The 18,223-nt window shown below is 40.0% G+C and overlaps 1 protein-coding gene across 1 annotated transcript in view; it reads right to left on the reverse strand.

Moving 5' to 3' along the window:
• loxhd1b (lipoxygenase homology PLAT domains 1b) overlaps window positions 1-18,223 on the reverse strand; it is a 38,676-nt gene that overhangs the window by 10,310 nt on the left and 10,143 nt on the right. Inside the window, 24 exon segments of the mRNA XM_085180864.1 lie at window positions 24-150; window positions 251-460; window positions 542-696; window positions 1,182-1,344; window positions 2,117-2,233; window positions 2,318-2,499; window positions 4,393-4,779; window positions 4,872-4,976; window positions 5,078-5,223; window positions 5,385-5,518; window positions 9,736-9,887; window positions 10,951-11,269; window positions 11,384-11,544; window positions 13,656-13,848; window positions 14,561-14,757; window positions 14,836-14,912; window positions 15,206-15,366; window positions 15,492-15,583; window positions 15,586-15,645; window positions 15,744-15,879; window positions 16,091-16,177; window positions 16,281-16,441; window positions 17,092-17,227; window positions 17,304-17,444. Coding sequence (XP_085036990.1) covers window positions 24-150; window positions 251-460; window positions 542-696; window positions 1,182-1,344; window positions 2,117-2,233; window positions 2,318-2,499; window positions 4,393-4,779; window positions 4,872-4,976; window positions 5,078-5,223; window positions 5,385-5,518; window positions 9,736-9,887; window positions 10,951-11,269; window positions 11,384-11,544; window positions 13,656-13,848; window positions 14,561-14,757; window positions 14,836-14,912; window positions 15,206-15,366; window positions 15,492-15,583; window positions 15,586-15,645; window positions 15,744-15,879; window positions 16,091-16,177; window positions 16,281-16,441; window positions 17,092-17,227; window positions 17,304-17,444 — 3,799 coding nt within the window.

The raw sequence follows: 18,223 nt of genomic DNA on the forward strand, positions 1-18,223 counted from the left end.
GAGACACAATGAATAGACCTTACTTGGACCCCCTTCAACTACTACTGCCTTTTTCTTCTTTTTCTTCTTGTTGGCATTCTTGTCCAGTCCCAGTTTGGCCTGAGCAATCATTTTGGAATATGGATCAGAGCTTCTTTCACCCTCATACCCCTAAAACAGGCACAAAATAAACACAGCTATCAATTTTCTTTTCTGGAATAATTCTGACATACAAAGAAGAAAATAATAAAACACTGTCTTTAAACACAACCTTGACGTAGAAGGTCCTGTCTATTCGTTTGTCCTCTTTCTTCGTTGATAGCCAGCGCTCACACAGGAACATGTATACCTCTTCTGTTTCCACATCCAGCACCTCCACCTGGTCCAGGTACCAATCAGCCCCAACCATAGAGTTGTTATGACGAACACGAATCTTAAACACCTGCCCCAAATCCACGGCCTCAATATTGAACTTATCCACCTAAAAGGCAAAAGGAATTGAACAGATTTAGATTTATTTTTGTGCAACATCACATAACGATTCGCACTTCTCCTCTAATACCTCTCCTCTCTCAAACTTGTTCTTGTTATTCTCAGATTTGGCGAGTTTCCGCTCTCCTGTGTCTCCCAAATCTCCATAAATGGTGAGGAAAACGTTGGCATCGGTTCCCGCTCCGTACATATCGCCTGTCCGCACAGACACCGTGTATGTGTGAGCTGTGAGGGAGGAAAAATTTTGGTCGGTAAATGCAGACCTTGTTTGCTAATAGATTTTTTTTCCCAACTGTGTTGTTTCCAGTCTCACAGCGTGTCTATTTATACAGCAAAATGTCTCAAAAATTTGTACAACATGCAGAGGGTTGGTGTGACAGAAGAGGATGCTTTGGATAGTGCGAGATTGGCTGTGGCAACCCCTAAAGAGAGCAGCTGAAAGAAGAAGAATGTCTCAAAATTGGACTTTAAACCATTCTCCCCACTAAACCTTTCAAAACTCAGCTTCAGCTTTGAAAAAGTGCATGCTAGAAGAGCATATTAGGATGCTGAAAAGCAAAATCTACCAAGGCTTATATTGCTCCATGCTAGTTCAACATCTTCACCATGCAACAGCTGAAATAAAAATAAGCACCTCTAATGTTTCCTTAAGCAGAGCACTTGAAAGCAAGTGTAGTTACATTCCACCGGTGACATAACTTTCAACCTACTTTCCAAAGCATCTTCAACCTCAGTTTCAGTTGTTTTCAGTGTCCCATCCCTGAGGAGTTTCTGAGTGATGATGTCTGAGGGGACAAGCTCCCTCACCGTCTCACCATCATCTTCAGACTTGGCTAGCCAGCGCTCGCAAGGGAATATAGTCGTCTCAGAACCCTGCCATTAAACACAGACAACTCTTCAGTCTGGCACCAGCTATGTTTCTCTAACTGAGACTCAATGAACTGTGTGAGCCAGAAGATGTTAAATTATTAATTTGTTAATCATTTAATGAGGCCACAGACAAGAAATCTCTTAACGATGCACTTACAGTGCATTGCCTAAAGTATTCACTCATCTGCGTTCAAAGGCATATGAACTTGAGTGACATCCCATTCTTAATCCATAGGGTTTAACATGATGTTGCAGCTATAATAGCTTCAACTCTTCTGGAAAGGCTTTCCACAAGGTTTAAGAGTGTTTTTATGAGAATATTTGACTACTCTTCCAGAAGAGCGTTTGTGATGTTGGATGAGAAGGGTGCTGTCAGGACTCTGTACAGGACAATCAAATTCTTTCCCACCAGACTTGCTCATCCATGTTTTTATGAACCTTGTGTGCCTCAGTATGTGCTCTGTGATTTTATGTGACCTACCACTTTGTGGCTGAGCTGCTGTCGTTCCCAATCGCATCCACTTTGTTATAATAACAGTAAAAGTTTAATGTGGAGTCTTTAGTAGTGCTTGACTTCACAGAGCTCCTGAGAGCAACCCATTGTGTCACAAATGTTTGTAGAAGCAGTGTGCATGCCTAGGTGCTTGGTTTTATACACACACCTGTGGCCATGGAAGTAATTGGAAAACCTTATCCATGATTTGAATGAGTGAGTGAATAGTTTTGGCAATATAATGCTGCTATTAAGGTGTCATCTCATGTGGATTTTGCTTACCTTTCCTTTCCTGAGCTGTCGCCTGATCTCCACTCTGTCAAGATGCCATCCAGGATTGGTGCCGCTGTTGTCATGTCCTATCCTGATTTTCTCTATAACATCACCAATGTCCTCCAGCTGTTTAAAGACAACTTATCATTTGCAAACCGGCCGCCACTTTTTGAAAAGCTCTATCAGTGAGTAGCCACACATTACACTTACCTCCACAATAAACATGTCTTCAGCTCCCCTCTCAAAGCACAAGCGTCGCTCTCTCTTGTTGACACACAGGTGCTTCTGCTGAGTGCACACCCCCTTATGGCCATACAAGACTATAAACACGTCAGCATCTGTTCCCGCTCCAAATACATCAGTGGTGTATATCTTTATCTCATAAGGCACAACTGAAAAAAAAGGAAAAGCTTTTTTGTTGGCAGGTAAGGTGGAAGAACCCTTTGTGAGCCGTGCACACACTGGTCCCATCACTGTTTACACTTCGGTTTATCAGGTGTCATGTACAGCTGACCACTTGTGTTCAGATTTCCTTGCCTTCTTTTTAACCAAGAGTCAGCAAAGAAAACAACTATTTTAAGACTTGTAAAACACAAAAGCTGCATGAAAAAGAGAAAACAAGGTGTTACAATCTTGTTGTGGATGTATTAGACACACTACAAAAAAATGTCAATGCGTCAAAGACTGAAACTCTGTTGCTTTGGCGGTTTCACCATTTATTGATGAGCAAATACTATCATGGTTAACTCATATTGATGATGTAGGAGTGGGTATATTTCAACTTAATATTCAAAAGCTTGCGTTTTGAATTTCAGAGACCACAATTAAACGAGTATAATAGTCTTTGTTTCTATCCCACCTTGATTACTTGTCTGTTATTTGGTTTTAGTGCTTCAGAAGTAAGACCCTCGCTCAAAACAGAGCTACCCCTTTTGCTCTTCACTGAACGACAGTGTGGGTGGGAAACATGCCAGGCTGTCATGGATGAAGGTGGAGGACAGGCTGGCATATAATCTAGTCTTTTATATAAGAAACATTTGCATTTTAGGAAAGGATATATTAGTATTCACAGCTAACGTTTACAGTTATGATACCAGACGTGCTTTTATGCCTTACAGAAAACATATCAGACTAAACTATCTAACTGTAATAACTGTCCACCATCCTTACTACAAGCATTGATAAGCAATTAAAAGCAAGAAGTTTACGAAGAAAGTCCTGCAGTATATGTAGTTATTTATCTGTGGAGAGTGATCACAGTTGTGCTAGCTGATAGTCATAACTGCTGGCTTAAAATGTGTTTATTGTCACTGATGACATTTTTCTGTTTTAGTGTTAACTTGTTGTTGAAACTCAAAGGAATCATTTGATCTTTTAATACGTTTGCTGTCCTAAATAGTTAACATCTAACTGGTAAGATACTGAATGAAAATACAAAGTAATGTGTAGAAATTATATCTATAGATAATTCCTACTATAATATCCTGAAATTGGTTGAACTTTTTAGCCTGCTTTATAAAAATGCCCTTATATTGAAGGGCATTAAATTATCGTCATTGATTAAATAATAACAGTCTTTGAGCCCGCTTTATAAACTGCAATATTATTTATTTTCTTTCTTGTTGTTTGTATAAACTAACTGACATGAATGGATCATAATGTATAAGTTGAGTTTGCATACATATTGATAAAAACAAACTATACTCTATAAGTCAATATTTCGGGCTGTTGTCTCAAACTTTATCTCAAAATTTGGATTTATTAACTCCAACTAATGAGAAAATAACTTTATCAAGGGGAGGCTGGAGCCTATCCCAGCTGTCATAGGGCGAGAGGCAGGGTACACCCTGAACAGGTCGCCAGTCTAACACACAGACACAGACAACCATTCGCACTCAAATAACTTAAATTCTGAGTAATTTTGTCTAAAGTTTGAGTGAGTAAGTCATAATCTTTTTTTGGAAAATAACCTGAAATTTCGACTTAGCTCTGCCAATCGAAAATGATTTTTTCAAGGGCAGAAACAAGCCTTCATATTGGAGGAACGATAATAAAAAGACAGGACACCACTGCAGCTTTATAACATTCATTACAGGTTGGAGTTAATGGTCTGACAAGCACCATTCTTCAGGCAGACTGCTTTAAAATACATTTTACTGCTAATGCTTCCGCTCTTTTATCAGAGTGAAATTTTGCATAAAGCACTTTCAGAGGACGATTTCTCAATAAGCCTACTCTACGTTTACTAATGGATTTGAGTACTTATATCACTGCTGTTCACTCACATGGTGTGTAGAATTCAGTCTGTAAGTCAGCTGGATAGAGATCCCTCACAGTTGCACCATCATCCTCCCCTTTATCCAGCCAACGGCCACATGGGAAGCGCATCCTCTGACCCTGTGAAGGGGCATCAATGTCGATCCAGTCCAAGAACCAACCAGGTGAACCCCCTGATTCAGAAAAAAAAAGTTTAGTTTTTTTGTACAGTGCAGTGCTTATGTATATGACTGCTTTGTTTGTTTTACAGTATGTTCTTTTCCCACCTGAGTTCTCGTGCCCGATTCGAACTTTTACCAGGTCGCCCAGATCCACGGCCTCCACAGTGAACTCATTGATCATCCCCTGTTCAAACTTATTCTTGTAGTTTTTACAAGCCTTTAGATTGATGATCCCTATGGGTGACATGCAGATTTTTTTAAATTCTGATATTTAGCCAGTAACAGGGATGCCATCATACTGCAGGGATGATGCTGAATTATCGCACCTGTGTCATCATTTTCACCAAAGAGGATGGCGAAGACATTGGAATCAGTTCCAGCATACTTCTTTTCTCCAGTTTTTATCTTAAGAGTATATGTAGTAGACATAGCTGCAGGATAAATTTATCATATAAGTATATGAAACTTGTCATATTGGTCTTCCACTAATCTTATCCCACTGAGGCGTAAACAAGCTTTGAAGCTTCATTACATTTCTGCTCCAGGCCCAGAGTGCCACTCGTGCCCTCATCATCATCATCCTTCCTCATGAAGGCCTCATCCACGGGAACCAGCTCTCTCGCTATCTGCCCGTCATCTTCATCAACTGCAAGCCAGCGGTTACAAGGGAAGTAGTATCTACAGAAGAAACACCTCTGGTCAACACTCCAAGATATAATGTTGTTAATTTACTCTCCTAATCACACAAAATCTTTAATTGTTGTTTGCTGTCAGATTTTTCTGGAATCCAGCTGAATAACTAAGCAAAACCCACATGGCTGTATGTTTGTGGCACCTACGTTGTATCCTCTTTTGTGTCCACTATTTCAACACGATCCAGGTACCAAGAGGAGTAAGACTCAGAGTTGTCATGACGGATTCGTAGCTTCTTCAAAGGTCCCAAATCAACTGCTGTCACGATGAAAACATCCTCCTGCAAAATACAGCGACTAGATGTTTTACAAATCACTTTTAATTTAACTGTTTTTATTTGATAGTCCAAAGTGATACCAGAGCAGAAATGAATCGGGACTCACAAGAGTGTTAACTGATAGAAGAGAAGTTGGTCTGAAACAGTACTGAAATATATTAAAGCTTTGAAACTTTACAAGGGAAAGACAGAAAAGGCCCAAATATATAAAAATGGAATGCAATCCATCCAGAGTTGCTACAGTATATCTGACTTATTAGAAAAGCATGTAAGCAAAAACAAGGTAATATGAAAACTCCCAGTTTCTGCGATGCTGTGTAAAATGTAGAGAAGAACAAATGCAAAATCCCATATTTACCCCCCAAAAAGTCAAAGACAACCTAAAAAAAACTTTAATTGTATTTGATATGTATATATATATATATATATATATATATATATATATATATATATATATATATATATATATATATAAAACACCCAGCATGCCCCTGCGGGCGGTTTATCCTTCAAGCTCGAGTCCTCTCTACCAGAGGCCTGGGAGCTTGAGGGTCCTGCGCAGTATCTTAGCTGTTCCCAGGACTGTGCTCTTCTGGACAGAGATCTCCGATGTTATTCCCGGGATCTGCTGGAGCCACTCGCCTAGCTTGGGAGTCACCGCACCTAGTGCTCCGATTACCACGGGGACCACCGTTACCTTCACCCTCCACATCCTCTCGAGCTCTTCTCTGAGCCCTTGGTATTTCTCCAGCTTCTCGTGTTCCTTCTTCCTGATATTGCTGTCATTCGGAACCGCTACATCGATCACTACGGCCGTCTTCTTCTGTTTGTCTACCACCACTATGTCCGGTTGGTTAGCCACCACCATTTTGTCCATCTGTATCTGGAAGTCCCACAGGATCTTAGCTCGGTCATTCTCCACCACCCTTGGGGGCATTTCCCATTTTGACCTCGGGACTTCCAGGTTATACTCAGCACAGATGTTCCTGTACACTATGCCGGCCACTTGGTTATGGCGTTCCATGTATGCCTTGCCTGCTAGCATCTTGCACCCTGCTGTTATGTGCTGGATTGTCTCTGGGGCATCTTTACACAGTCTGCACCTGGGGTCTTGCCTGGTGTGATAGACCCCAGCCTCTATGGATCTTGTACTCAGAGCTTGTTCTTGTGCTGCCATGATTAGTGCCTCTGTGCTATCTTTCAGTCCAGCTTTGTCCAGCCACTGGTAGGATTTCTGGATATCAGCCACCTCCTCTATCTGCTGGTGGTACATACCGTGCAGAGGCCTGTCCTTCCATGATGGTTCCTCGTCTCCCTCCTCTTTCTTGGGTTTCTGCTGCCTGAGGTATTCACTGAGCACGCTGTCAGTTGGGGCCATCTTCGTGATGTATTCTTGGATGTTCGTTGTTCGTTCTCATCCTGGACTGTGGTGCTGACACTCACCAGTCCCCGGCCCCCTTCCTTCCGCTTAGCGTACAGCCTCAGGGTGCTGGACTTGGGGTGAAACCCTCCATGCATGGTAAGGAGCTTTCTTGTCTTTATGTCAGTGGCTTCTATCTCCTCCTTTGGCCAGCCTATTACCCCAGCAGGGTACCTGATCACGGGCAGGGCGTACGTGATGATGGCCCGGATCTTGTTCTTACCATTCAACTGACTCCTCAGGACTTGCCTGACCCTCTGCAGGTACTTGGTGGTTGCAGCTTTCCTAGTGGCCTCTTCATGGTTCCCATTTGCCTGCAGGATCCCCAGGTACTTGTAACTGTCCTCTATGTCTGCAATGTTGCCTTCTGGTAGTTCAATCCCCTCAGTTCTGACTACCTTCCCTCTCTTTGTTACCATCCGACTACACTTCTCCAGCCCGAACGACATTCCAATGTCATTGCTGTATAGCCTGGTAGTGTGGATCAGTGAATCGATGTCTCGTTCACTCTTGGCATACAGCTTGATGTCATCCATGTACAGGAGGTGGCTGACAACTGCTCCGTTCCGTAGTCGGTATCCATAGCCAGTCTTGTTAATGATCTCACTGAGGGGGTTCAGGCCTATGCAGAACAGCAGTGGGGACAGAGCATCTCCTTGGTAGATCCCGCACTTGATGGTGACTTGTGCTATGGGCTTGGAGTTGGCCTCTAGTGTTGTACGCCACATCCCCATTGAGTTCCTGATGAAGGCTCTTAGGGTCCCATTGATCTTGTACAATTCTAGGCATTCCAGTATCCAGCTGTGGGGCATTGAGTCATAGGCCTTCTTGTAATCAATCCAGGCAGTGCACAGGTTGGTCAGTCTGGTCTTGCAGTATATATATATATATATATATATATATATATATATATATATATATATATATATATATATATATATATATATATATATATATATATATATATATACATATCAAATCCAATTTTGATATTGGATTTGATATGTATTTGTATATGAATTTGACTCTTTTACTTTTGTTTTTACAATTGAGTCATGTTATTCACGTCACAGAGGTACCTGTATGTGGTTTGACATTGTCCTGAGAAATCATCATCTGTATGGCTGCATATGATTTGGAATCATCTGGTGGGATTCATATGTTTCTCCATAACTTGTATGTACTCTTCAGCCTTAACAGTGCCTACCATGTGCAAGTTACTCATGCTTTTAAAATGCACACTAATATTAAGTCATACAGTTCCTCACATTTTTAGAGAGGAGGAAGTGATGGGCATGTTTTCCAAAAAGAATTAAACATTTTGGTAAATTCAAACACTGGATGTTTTTTTCCCCCCTGTCTTAAATATGCTTGAGGCTAGAGAGGGCAGCAGTGTTTCTGGATCATATTTTATAGATGTTGCAAAGTGTAATATCCACTTTGGTGGATGCTGTTCACTGACAACAATTTTCAGAAGTGCTTCTGTGTCCATACAGTGATTTCCAATACTGTGTATTCAAATTTTAAAATATTATCCACTGAGGATAAAAAATCCCCGAAGTATTTGCAGTTGTTTGAAATGCAATTCAAACTTCACAACAAGCATATACTATAGCTTTCAAAATTTTATTTTTTATGCTTTTCTTGTGTATCATTTTTAATTAAATACACTAAGTGATTTGCAAGTCAATTCATTTTTTTCACCTTTCCAATTATGTTTAAAAAGGAGAAGACGGCTGGTCATACTCCACAGAAAACAGTTAAATGAATATGTGAGCTGCAGTTAAATTTCTTCATGATAATGTGACAAAGATGGCACCATTTGTTTGTTCCCTTCTCCCTTCCAGTTGCCACTCCTAAATTTATTTCTGTCTTCCCGAATCATCTGAAAGCAGTTGATGTTAGTGACGGGATCTTGAATGATTCTTGAAGATGTATTTCTGTGACACTCAGTATAATACAAACATGAAGGGCCCCTCATTTCTCACAAAAGCTGTTAGCCTCTCCGTGGTCATCTCACAAGCATGACAGTGTCTGTTTTCTGGGCTGGTTTCTTTTCCCTTGTAGCTTCCTTCTACTTCCACATCCCCTGCTTGTTATCCTCTGATTTCTGCAGGGATGTCTGTTGTTGTTATTCCGGTCGTCATGCAACTGCAGCACGTTTAATAAAAATGGTAATAAGGGGTCGAGAAAACAGAGCAGAAGTCTCCCAAGCAACATGTCCGGTGATGGCATAGCTCAAGAAAAAAAAGGTACTAGCAATAAACGAAACAAACCAAGTGTGAAAAGGAAAAGTAAAAGAAAGCAAAAAAGGAAGGAAGAAAAGGTGAGAAGGAGAGAGAGAAAGAGAGGTGGGGTTGTTAAGGAAATATTCAGTTTATTTCACTGTTAAGGCACTCATTCATGAGTAAAATATAGTATTTTTTTCTTTTTTTACATTGTATCACATAAAAGTATTTATTTATTTATTTATTTATTTAAAAAAAGAACAATTCCCTTACAGAACTGAGGGTGACACTGTTTATTCAGGAGCTTTAATTGGTCATAAATAAACTCTCTTTCTTAAATTTTGTTATAACATATATGCATCTTAAAGTACCTTTAATGAACAAATTGAGCAAATGTATAAAGGTGTTCAGCTGTGATGAAAGCAACTAAGATATTTTTTAAAGAATATCAATTCGTAGAACTTGCCACAATAGAGCATAATCACAAATATAATCAAGCGACGTCTTTAAATCTAAATTATCATTTGTATAATCATACAAATTTAGAAGTGATTGTGTATTTCCTTTATTACCTGCCCTCGCTCAAATTTATTGATGTTGTCAGAATTCTTCAGGCAGCGCTCTCCAGTGTCTCCGTTCTCTCCATAAATATTAATGTAGACATTGGCGTCGGTCCCGGCTCCCATCATGTCACCAGTGAAGACACACACTTCGTAGGTGTTGACTGTCAGACAAAACAAGGGTTCAATTACTAACACCTTGTTAACCTGTCATACATGCCCTCCAAGTAAAATGTGTGAACCAATTATGGCTAAAACACAACACTGAAGACACAATAAAGATGTCGTAAATAAAAAGACATTTCAGTTCTTTATTGCTTATTAGCTGTAGCTAATTGAAATTTCTTAAATGACTAAAAATGGGATAAGGTGGTACTGTGAAGTCTTGTTCAAAAAGATAAATGCAGACAGGTGGCTGCTCACTGGAAAACTGATAGAAAATACACCTGCTTTAAGCCTATGTATTAAATTAATTAACTATGTGAGGAGAAGGGATGCATATGGGAAGAAGAGGTGCTCTTTGAATAAAACCTTTTCTTCTCTCTAACTTTAAAGACATGATGTTAAATCTTTTAGTTTTGGTTGACTTAATAATATTATTATGTGCAATGTAATCATGAATTTCATCCAGCACTGGTATGCTTCCTTTGCTCTGAATGCATTATTCATGTGAAAAGGCATTTGAATTCAGTGCAGATGGTAGATTACCTCCATGACTAGATTTCCACATAGGGAGGTAACTAAGGAGTGCACACAGTCAGTGAGACTGCAAAAGTTGATGTCAGTCATTAATAATATAAAAAAAAATTATAATGAAAATCTCACGCATTGAAACTTTAATATGCTCCAAACTCAGAGAAGTGTTTAAAGAACATATGCAATTTCTAAAAATGCATTTAATGCTGTTGCATTTTTGATATAATTTAAAGAGAGGGTTCATGGACCAGCGAACAAAGCTTTGTTTGCCTGACTCTATCCGTGCATGAATAGCAGCTCCATTTTGCTGCAGGTGGTATATTTGAAAGAGTGATTTTGGTGCATTTTTATTGTGGAGTACGCAAGGAGAAAAGGGTTTTGTTTTGTACTATGTTGCAAATCCATGGCCACTGAACAACCGGGAATTACTATTATGGTGATTATTACTATCACATATATCATCATCATCATGAACTGTGTTAAATAAAACAGTTAACACTTTCATTTATTAAAAGCTTGTTCATTTAGTACCTTCCATCTCTTCTGCATCTTCAGGCAGCAGCTCCACCACCAGCTCGCCGTCCTCCTCTCCCCCAGCCAACCAGCGTGAACAGGGAAAATGATATGTCAGCACCACTTCTTGCATCTCCTCGCCACCCTCCTCATCCTCATCTTCCTCTTTCTTTTTTTTCTTCTTCTTCTTCTTGTCCTCCTTTTTCTTCTCCTTGGGCACCAAGGCCATGATGAGATGTTTCACGTCCACTGTCTCCAGGAACCAGCCAGATCCAATGCCGGCGCCATTGTGACCGATGCGTATCTTAAAGATCTTTCCGACATCTTTGGCCTCTATCTGTCAAACAATTGAAAAGTTTTGATTCAACATTTGGACACTTAATTCTGCATTTACGTTAAATTGTTGCAATATATTTGGAGTTTTGGAAATCATAAAATCCAGATTTGAAACCTTAAATATTTCTGTGGTATTCCGTTCAAAGTTGTTGGATCTGCTTTCGAGTGTGATAACCTCCGTCTTCCCCTTGTCCCCGAAGATTTGGATGAAGACTACAGCATTTGTGCCAGCAAACACCACATCTCCGGTCATGATTGTTATCTCATAGTTTATTACTAGAAAATGCAGATCGATGAATGTGAAAGTGAACACAAGTATTTTTCGTGCAGCATTGGTGTTAACACATACACTATAGATGTGTAAGTTCATATATTCAAAACTCCTTACATAATAATTCAGTTCAGTGTAATTGTTTTTAAATAGTGGAAATTCACAATAACTTTTATCTCAAGGTACTTTATATTGCAGGCCCCAAACCCTACAGTCTAAAAAATATTTTAAAATAACCCAACAAAGAGACAACCCCCTATGAGCTTGCACTTGGTGATGGTGGGAAGGAAAAACTCCCTTTGAACAGGAAGAAACTTCCAGCAGAACCAGCCTCAGGAAGGGGCGGCCATTTGCTGGGACTGGTTGAAAGAAAAGACAGCAAAAGACACACTGGGAGAGAGAGGCAGAGTTAGGTAACTGCAAGTGGTGTGTAAAAACAAAAAGAGAGAAAAGAGTGGAAAATAAATGCTCAGCGCATAATGAGAATTCAATTCAATTTTATTTATATAGCGCCAAATCACAACAAAAGTCGCCTCAAGGCGCTTCATAGATACAGAGAAAAGCCCAACAATCATATGACCCCCTATGAGCAAGCACTTTGGCGACAGTGGGAAGGAAAAACTCCCTTTTAACAGGAAGAAACCTCCGGCAGAACCAGGCTCAGGGAGGGGGCGGCCATCTGCTGCGACCGGTTGGGTGAGAGAAAGGAAGACAGGATAAAAGACATGCTGTGGAAGAGAGACAGAGATTAATAACAGATACGATTCAATACAGAGAGGTCTGTTAACACATAGTGAGTGAGAAAGGTGACTGGAAAGGAAAAACTCAATGCATCATGGGAATCCCCCGGCAGCCTACATCTATTGCAGCATAACTAAGGGAGGATTCAGGGTCACCTAGTCCAGCCCTAACTATATGCTTTAGCAAAAAGGAAAGTTTAAGCCTAATCTTAAAGTAGAGATAGTGTCTGTCTCCCGAATCCAAACTGGAAGCTGGTTCCACAGAAGAGGGGCCTGAAAACTGAAGGCTCTCCCTCTCATTCTACTTTTAAATACTCTAGGAACAACAAGTAGGCCTGCAGAGCGGGAGCGAAGTGCTCTAATAGGGTAATATGGTACTACAAGGTCATTAAGATAAGATGGAGCCTGATTATTTAAGACCTTGTATGTGAGGAGCAGGATTTTGAATTCAATTCTGGATTTAACAGGAAGCCAATAAAGGGAAGCCAAAACAGGAGAAATATGCTCTCTCTTTCTAGTCCCTGTCAGTACTCTTGCTGCAGCATTTTGGATTAGCTGAAGGCTTTTCAGTGAGTTTTTTGGACATCCTGATAATAATGAATTGCAGAAGCCCCCTGAGACCTGGGACCATAGCAGCATAGCAGTTTAGGTTCACCTCACCCATCCCCAAATAAGCTTTGCTGAGAAGGAAAGTTTTGAGCTTAGTCTTAAAAGAAGAGAGTGTGTCTATCACCCAAATATCAACCGGGTGCTGGGCCCAGTCTACTTTAGGAAACTCTTGAAAGCACAAGTAAGCCTGCCGTCTGAGAGCGAAGTGTTCTATTGGGATGATATGATACTATGAAATATTTAAGATATGATGGTACCTGATTTCTCTAGGCTTTGCATGTGAGGAGAAGGATTTTACATTCAGTTCTAGACTTGAAAAGTGGCCGATAAAGAAATGCTAATACAGGAGAAATATGTTTTCTCTTTGTCATACTGTCAATAATCAAACTGTGGAATTCGGGATCAACTGATGACCTTTTAAGTAAATTTCAGAACATCTTGATACCAATGAATTGCACTGGCCCAGCCTAGAAGTAATAAATTAGTTTTTCAGTATCAAAAATGTCAAAAATGACTCATGATTCATCACAATGTTACTGGTTGGCCAAAGTAACGCCAGTATGAGTTAGATGGTTAGATGCCTTATTTCTCATATTTTTAGGGCTGAGTACAATAACCCTAGTATCATCTGCATAGTAACCTCACTGAAGGGCTCCATTATTAACCTTGGTATCTGAAGGTGACTCCCCATTTTGACTTTTGACTTACTCACTCATTTAAATACTGTTTATTAGTGTTTTTCTTCCTGTGCTTAATGTTTTGCCTACATTGTTCTACATCCAGGATCTCGCTTGGGTAGAGCTCCACCGTTGTTTTGCCATCGGCCTCATCTTCGTCCAGCCAGCGGTGGCTGGGGAACATGTAATTCTTTCCATGGACTGGAACCAAAATTTGAACACTGTCCAAGAACCAGCCCGCACGCATGCCTTTGTTAGTGTGGCCGATCAACAGACGGTTGATCTGGAAGAATAAATAAATGATACCAATTACATTTTATTAAAGACGTTTCACACAGAAATTCTAAAAGTTCACAGGAAAAAACAAAACAATAGAATCTTTGTTATGTGTTTTTTCCATTTTACTTTAGCAAATATCCTCTCATATTTGGAGCAAATTGAATAAAATATCATAATACTACTGACAATTATTGTTGTTAAGCCACTGTCCACAAACAGACACTACAAACATTGTTTCTATGATGTGTTTGTAACAGTAACTAAGCAACAGTAATTAGTAGTAAGGGTACAAATGCATTTAGACTACAGTTAAGATCTTTTTTTTTTATTAGAATACAGATAGTATTACCCTATAATAGAATAGAATGAATCACAAAAGGCTATGTGTCTTTCATAAGTGAGAATAGGTCTTTAGTAAAGCTTTTCATAGTACTACAGTAGTGTGTAAAAGTCTCCAGCCACCTCTTATTTATAATCTTTATAATTTGCAAGGAAAATTGGAAAATAGGTGCAGAGATTTATTGAAAAATGTGCAAACCTACATGAAAATATGTGCTAAAAACACAGTCTGTACAATAGAAACAAGGGAATCACCTTTTGGTGCATAAAAAAATTACAAAAAAAAGTCAATTTCCATGGAAACAAAATATAAAGAATAGAAGGGGAAGACTTATGCATAGTACTTTACATTGGCATCAACATCAAATGACAAAAACCTGTCCAATGTCAAAGGTTTCCACTGTGAAGATGTCAACACGGCCTGTTTCAAAGTAGTTCCCCAGGTCGTTGGCAGAGACCACCAGCATCATCTTACTGGTGTCACCTTTCTCGCCATAGAGCTTCACGAACACATCAGAGTCAGAGCTACCTCCGGGGATGTCACCTGTCTTCACAGCGATGTGATAGTTGGTATCTGACACACACAGAGAACAAATATAAGCATGACAATAAAATTCAAACGTTACTGAAATGTCAGATTCCTTTAACTTACTGTAAAGACGCTGTCCTTCTGCAAACGGAACTAATTCTCTGACAATCTGTCCATCATCCTCGTTGCGGGCCAGCCATCTGCACGCCACATTCAGTAAACAAACTATTATCTCATCCATCACACACACACACAGTTTAACAACTATTATGTATATACTTGCAAAACATGTTTTTAGGAACATGTAATCATCCAATCATTCATTCATGTGCCAGCACTGCAGCAAATAAAATCTTCAGGATCAGGATCTTTACTTTACGTGCACATCAAAATAAAGAAATGAGGCAGGCTGTCTTTAAAGAAGTGTTCCTAACAAAGTGACTAGTTAGTGTCGATTTTATTTCCCCGCAACAACTGTGACTGATGAGAGCACCTGTTGCAGGGGAACTCCACGGCATTTGCCTCAGCTTGTCCTTCCTCTCTTACAATCACTTTGTCAAGAAACCAGGCAGAGCCTCCACCTTTGCCATCATGTCCAATTCTCACCCTGCGGATCTGCCCAATGGCCACCGCCTCAATTAGAAACTCATCCAACTAGAAAAACACACAATTAGATTGGATGAAGATCAGTCATGTGACTTCTAAATGAAAAAACAAAACAAGAGTGAAGCTTTCTTTGTGAGCTCTATGTTTAAGAGTGCAGTGCTAAATATACATACACTTCCTTTCTCAAACTTGTTGATGTTGTTTTTGCAGTTGATCAGGTCCCTATCACCGGTGTCCCCTTGGTCTCCAATTAGATTTAGAAAACAGATGCATCTGTGCCGCTACCACCGACCGTCCCCGTGCAGACAGTTACTCTGTATTTAATCACTGCAGAGAACAATAACATAATTCATCGTCGCTTACATTCTTCTTCTTGTTTAGCTAATAAGATTTGGATTGTTCATGGTGAATGTGGATATACACACAGGGCAGAGGCTCAGCAATAAGCTCTCCGGTGGCGGGAAGCTCTCTCACAACCTCATTATCATCTTCATTAGTATCCAGCCACCGCTCACAAGGAAATGTATACTTCTCCTTCGTTAATGTTTTCATTAATGTTGCCTGAATGAATAAAGATGATATTGATTTTTGATTGTATCAGTTGGAGCTGAGGATGCTGATTTCTTTATATTAGCACCATTCTTGTGTTTGCTAGGCTAGAATGCCTAAAAACTGGCTGTTTGAGATTTTTATGAAATCACTAGCAGAAATAGGTATGGAAATGTCACAGCTGAGATAATTTATCCAATTACTAGAGTTGAGAAATTCTCACCTTGCTTAAATGCCATCCTCCAAAAGGATTCTTCTTTTCATGCCAGATACGGAGTTTGGTCAGTTTTCCCAAATCAGGAAGTTCAACCTGTGATTTTAAGTCAAGGTAAAAGTCGTTTATTACTGTGTGCAGCCTCAGTATCTGACGTGCTGATACTAATGTGTGTAGCACTGAATTGTAGGATACTTACCATAAATCTGTCAACTTGTCCTTGTTCAAAATTGTCTGTTTTGTTGTCCAGCCTGATTTCGTCTGACTTGCCCTTTTCTCCGTACACCTGGAACGAGATATCAGCATCGGTTCCTGCGCTGGGCAGGTCCGACGTCCAGATCCACAGCGACCAGGGATGCTCTGAGGAATGTGAACTCAAATCATCATCTTAAATTAGGACTGCCATCATCATAATTTGTTTGTCAGTGTGACTAAGAGCTCATCCATTCTCCCTGATTGCTTTGGCAGAGTGAAATAAAGTATGCTTTACACATTTGAGGGCAGTAGGAACACAAAGTCTCTGGAAGGATTTTTTGACAAGAGCTTAAAGATGTCAGGGGAGCAGCTGAAAATGCATTTTTGCTCATTAAAAATCTTCTCAGGACAGAAACTACCATTTTGAGGTGATTGCAGCAGACAGCTCCCAACTGTGATTTTTTGTGATTGTGAATGGGCATGAAGCTGGGCAGTGAAGGAATGCCCACTTTACAAATTTATGTCGAAATAATAAACTTCTGCTGTTTATGTTTGTCGACCAGAAGAAAACTAAGATAATACATAACAAATGCAATCAGCGGTTACATGTCTTCAAAATAGATATTGGACTTAATTTACTGGCTATTTCACACAAAGCAGAATAAAGACAGGCTGCCTACTGAGTCATTATGCAAATTTGTGTTACATGTGATGCGGTTGTGAGTTCATTTACTGAGTGGTTCAGGAAATAAAAGTGGAAATGACAGCATTAGCTGCCACCGCTGACTAGCCGTAATTACTGACATTCAGCTCACTTTTCTGTCTCTTCTGCCTGAGTGAGACCATCTCGTAGAGCTCTCTCTCTATCAACCCATCTCCCTCCTTTTCATCCAGCCATTTACTGCATGGGAAAGTCTGCTCTATTCCAGTGAATGGGCAGTAAACCACAACCTGCAAAGAACGCAAGTTCTGTTAAATGATTTAATTGAAAATGAACACATTTTAAAGGGTGCTTGTGGAAATATACCTTCTCGCAGTACCACCCAGTACTAATCCCTCTGTTGTCGTGTCCAATGGTGACTCTGCTCAGGGGACTGAGGAGTGCAGCAAGCTCGACATTAAAGATGTCTGTTAAGTCCCGTTCAAACTTTCCTCCTTCCAAAAAGACCTTGATTAAGCACAACAGGGAAAAGTTTAAGTCTGGTTTGTCCACAAAGAACCTAATTCATGCTCACTGGTCAGAAAATTGTGTCACATGAAAAGAAATGTAATGCATGTGAGTATTTTATGTATTTAAATACCTTTAAAAACCTATAAAAAAAGAAGCGACACATTGACACAACATTGATCTGCAGTAATACATACACATTCAGTTCAATTCAATTTTATTTACACAGCGCCAAATCACAACAGCAGTTGCCTCAAGGCACTTTGTACTGTAAGGTAGACCCTACAATAATTCAAGAGCGAAAACCCCAACAAGCATATGACCCCCTAAGAGCAAGTCCTTTGGAAACCTCCAGCAGAACCAGGCTCAGGGAGGGGCGGTCGGTTAGGGTGATCGGTGTCAGCGTTACTCTGAGACAGGATGTTTCTAATTTTAATAATGAAAGTGATGAGCTTTTAACATTAAGAGGCAACCTTGGTAAATTGGCAAACGTGACCAAAAAAAGTTCTTTAAATCCTACAATGCCAAAGAATTTATAGAATAAATATAATGTGCTGCCTGGGGAAAAAAAGGGGATTTGCTCTCTGTATGGCTATGGCAGCTATATAGAGAGTAAAATCAACCATAGTGGATTCATCTAATCTGTAATAATTCATGATTAGGTGGGGATGGTTTGAGTGACAAAAGGAGGGTGAAACCGGTGAGGCAGCACCTCAGCTAATTGGAGGCACTTGACTGGACCAGTCTCTCAACTCAAGTCTTCAAAATTATCCCTCTTT

This window comes from Neolamprologus multifasciatus, chromosome 12, assembly GCF_963576455.1.
Source record: "Neolamprologus multifasciatus chromosome 12, fNeoMul1.2, whole genome shotgun sequence".
NCBI classification, from domain to species: Eukaryota; Metazoa; Chordata; class Actinopteri; order Cichliformes; family Cichlidae; genus Neolamprologus; species Neolamprologus multifasciatus.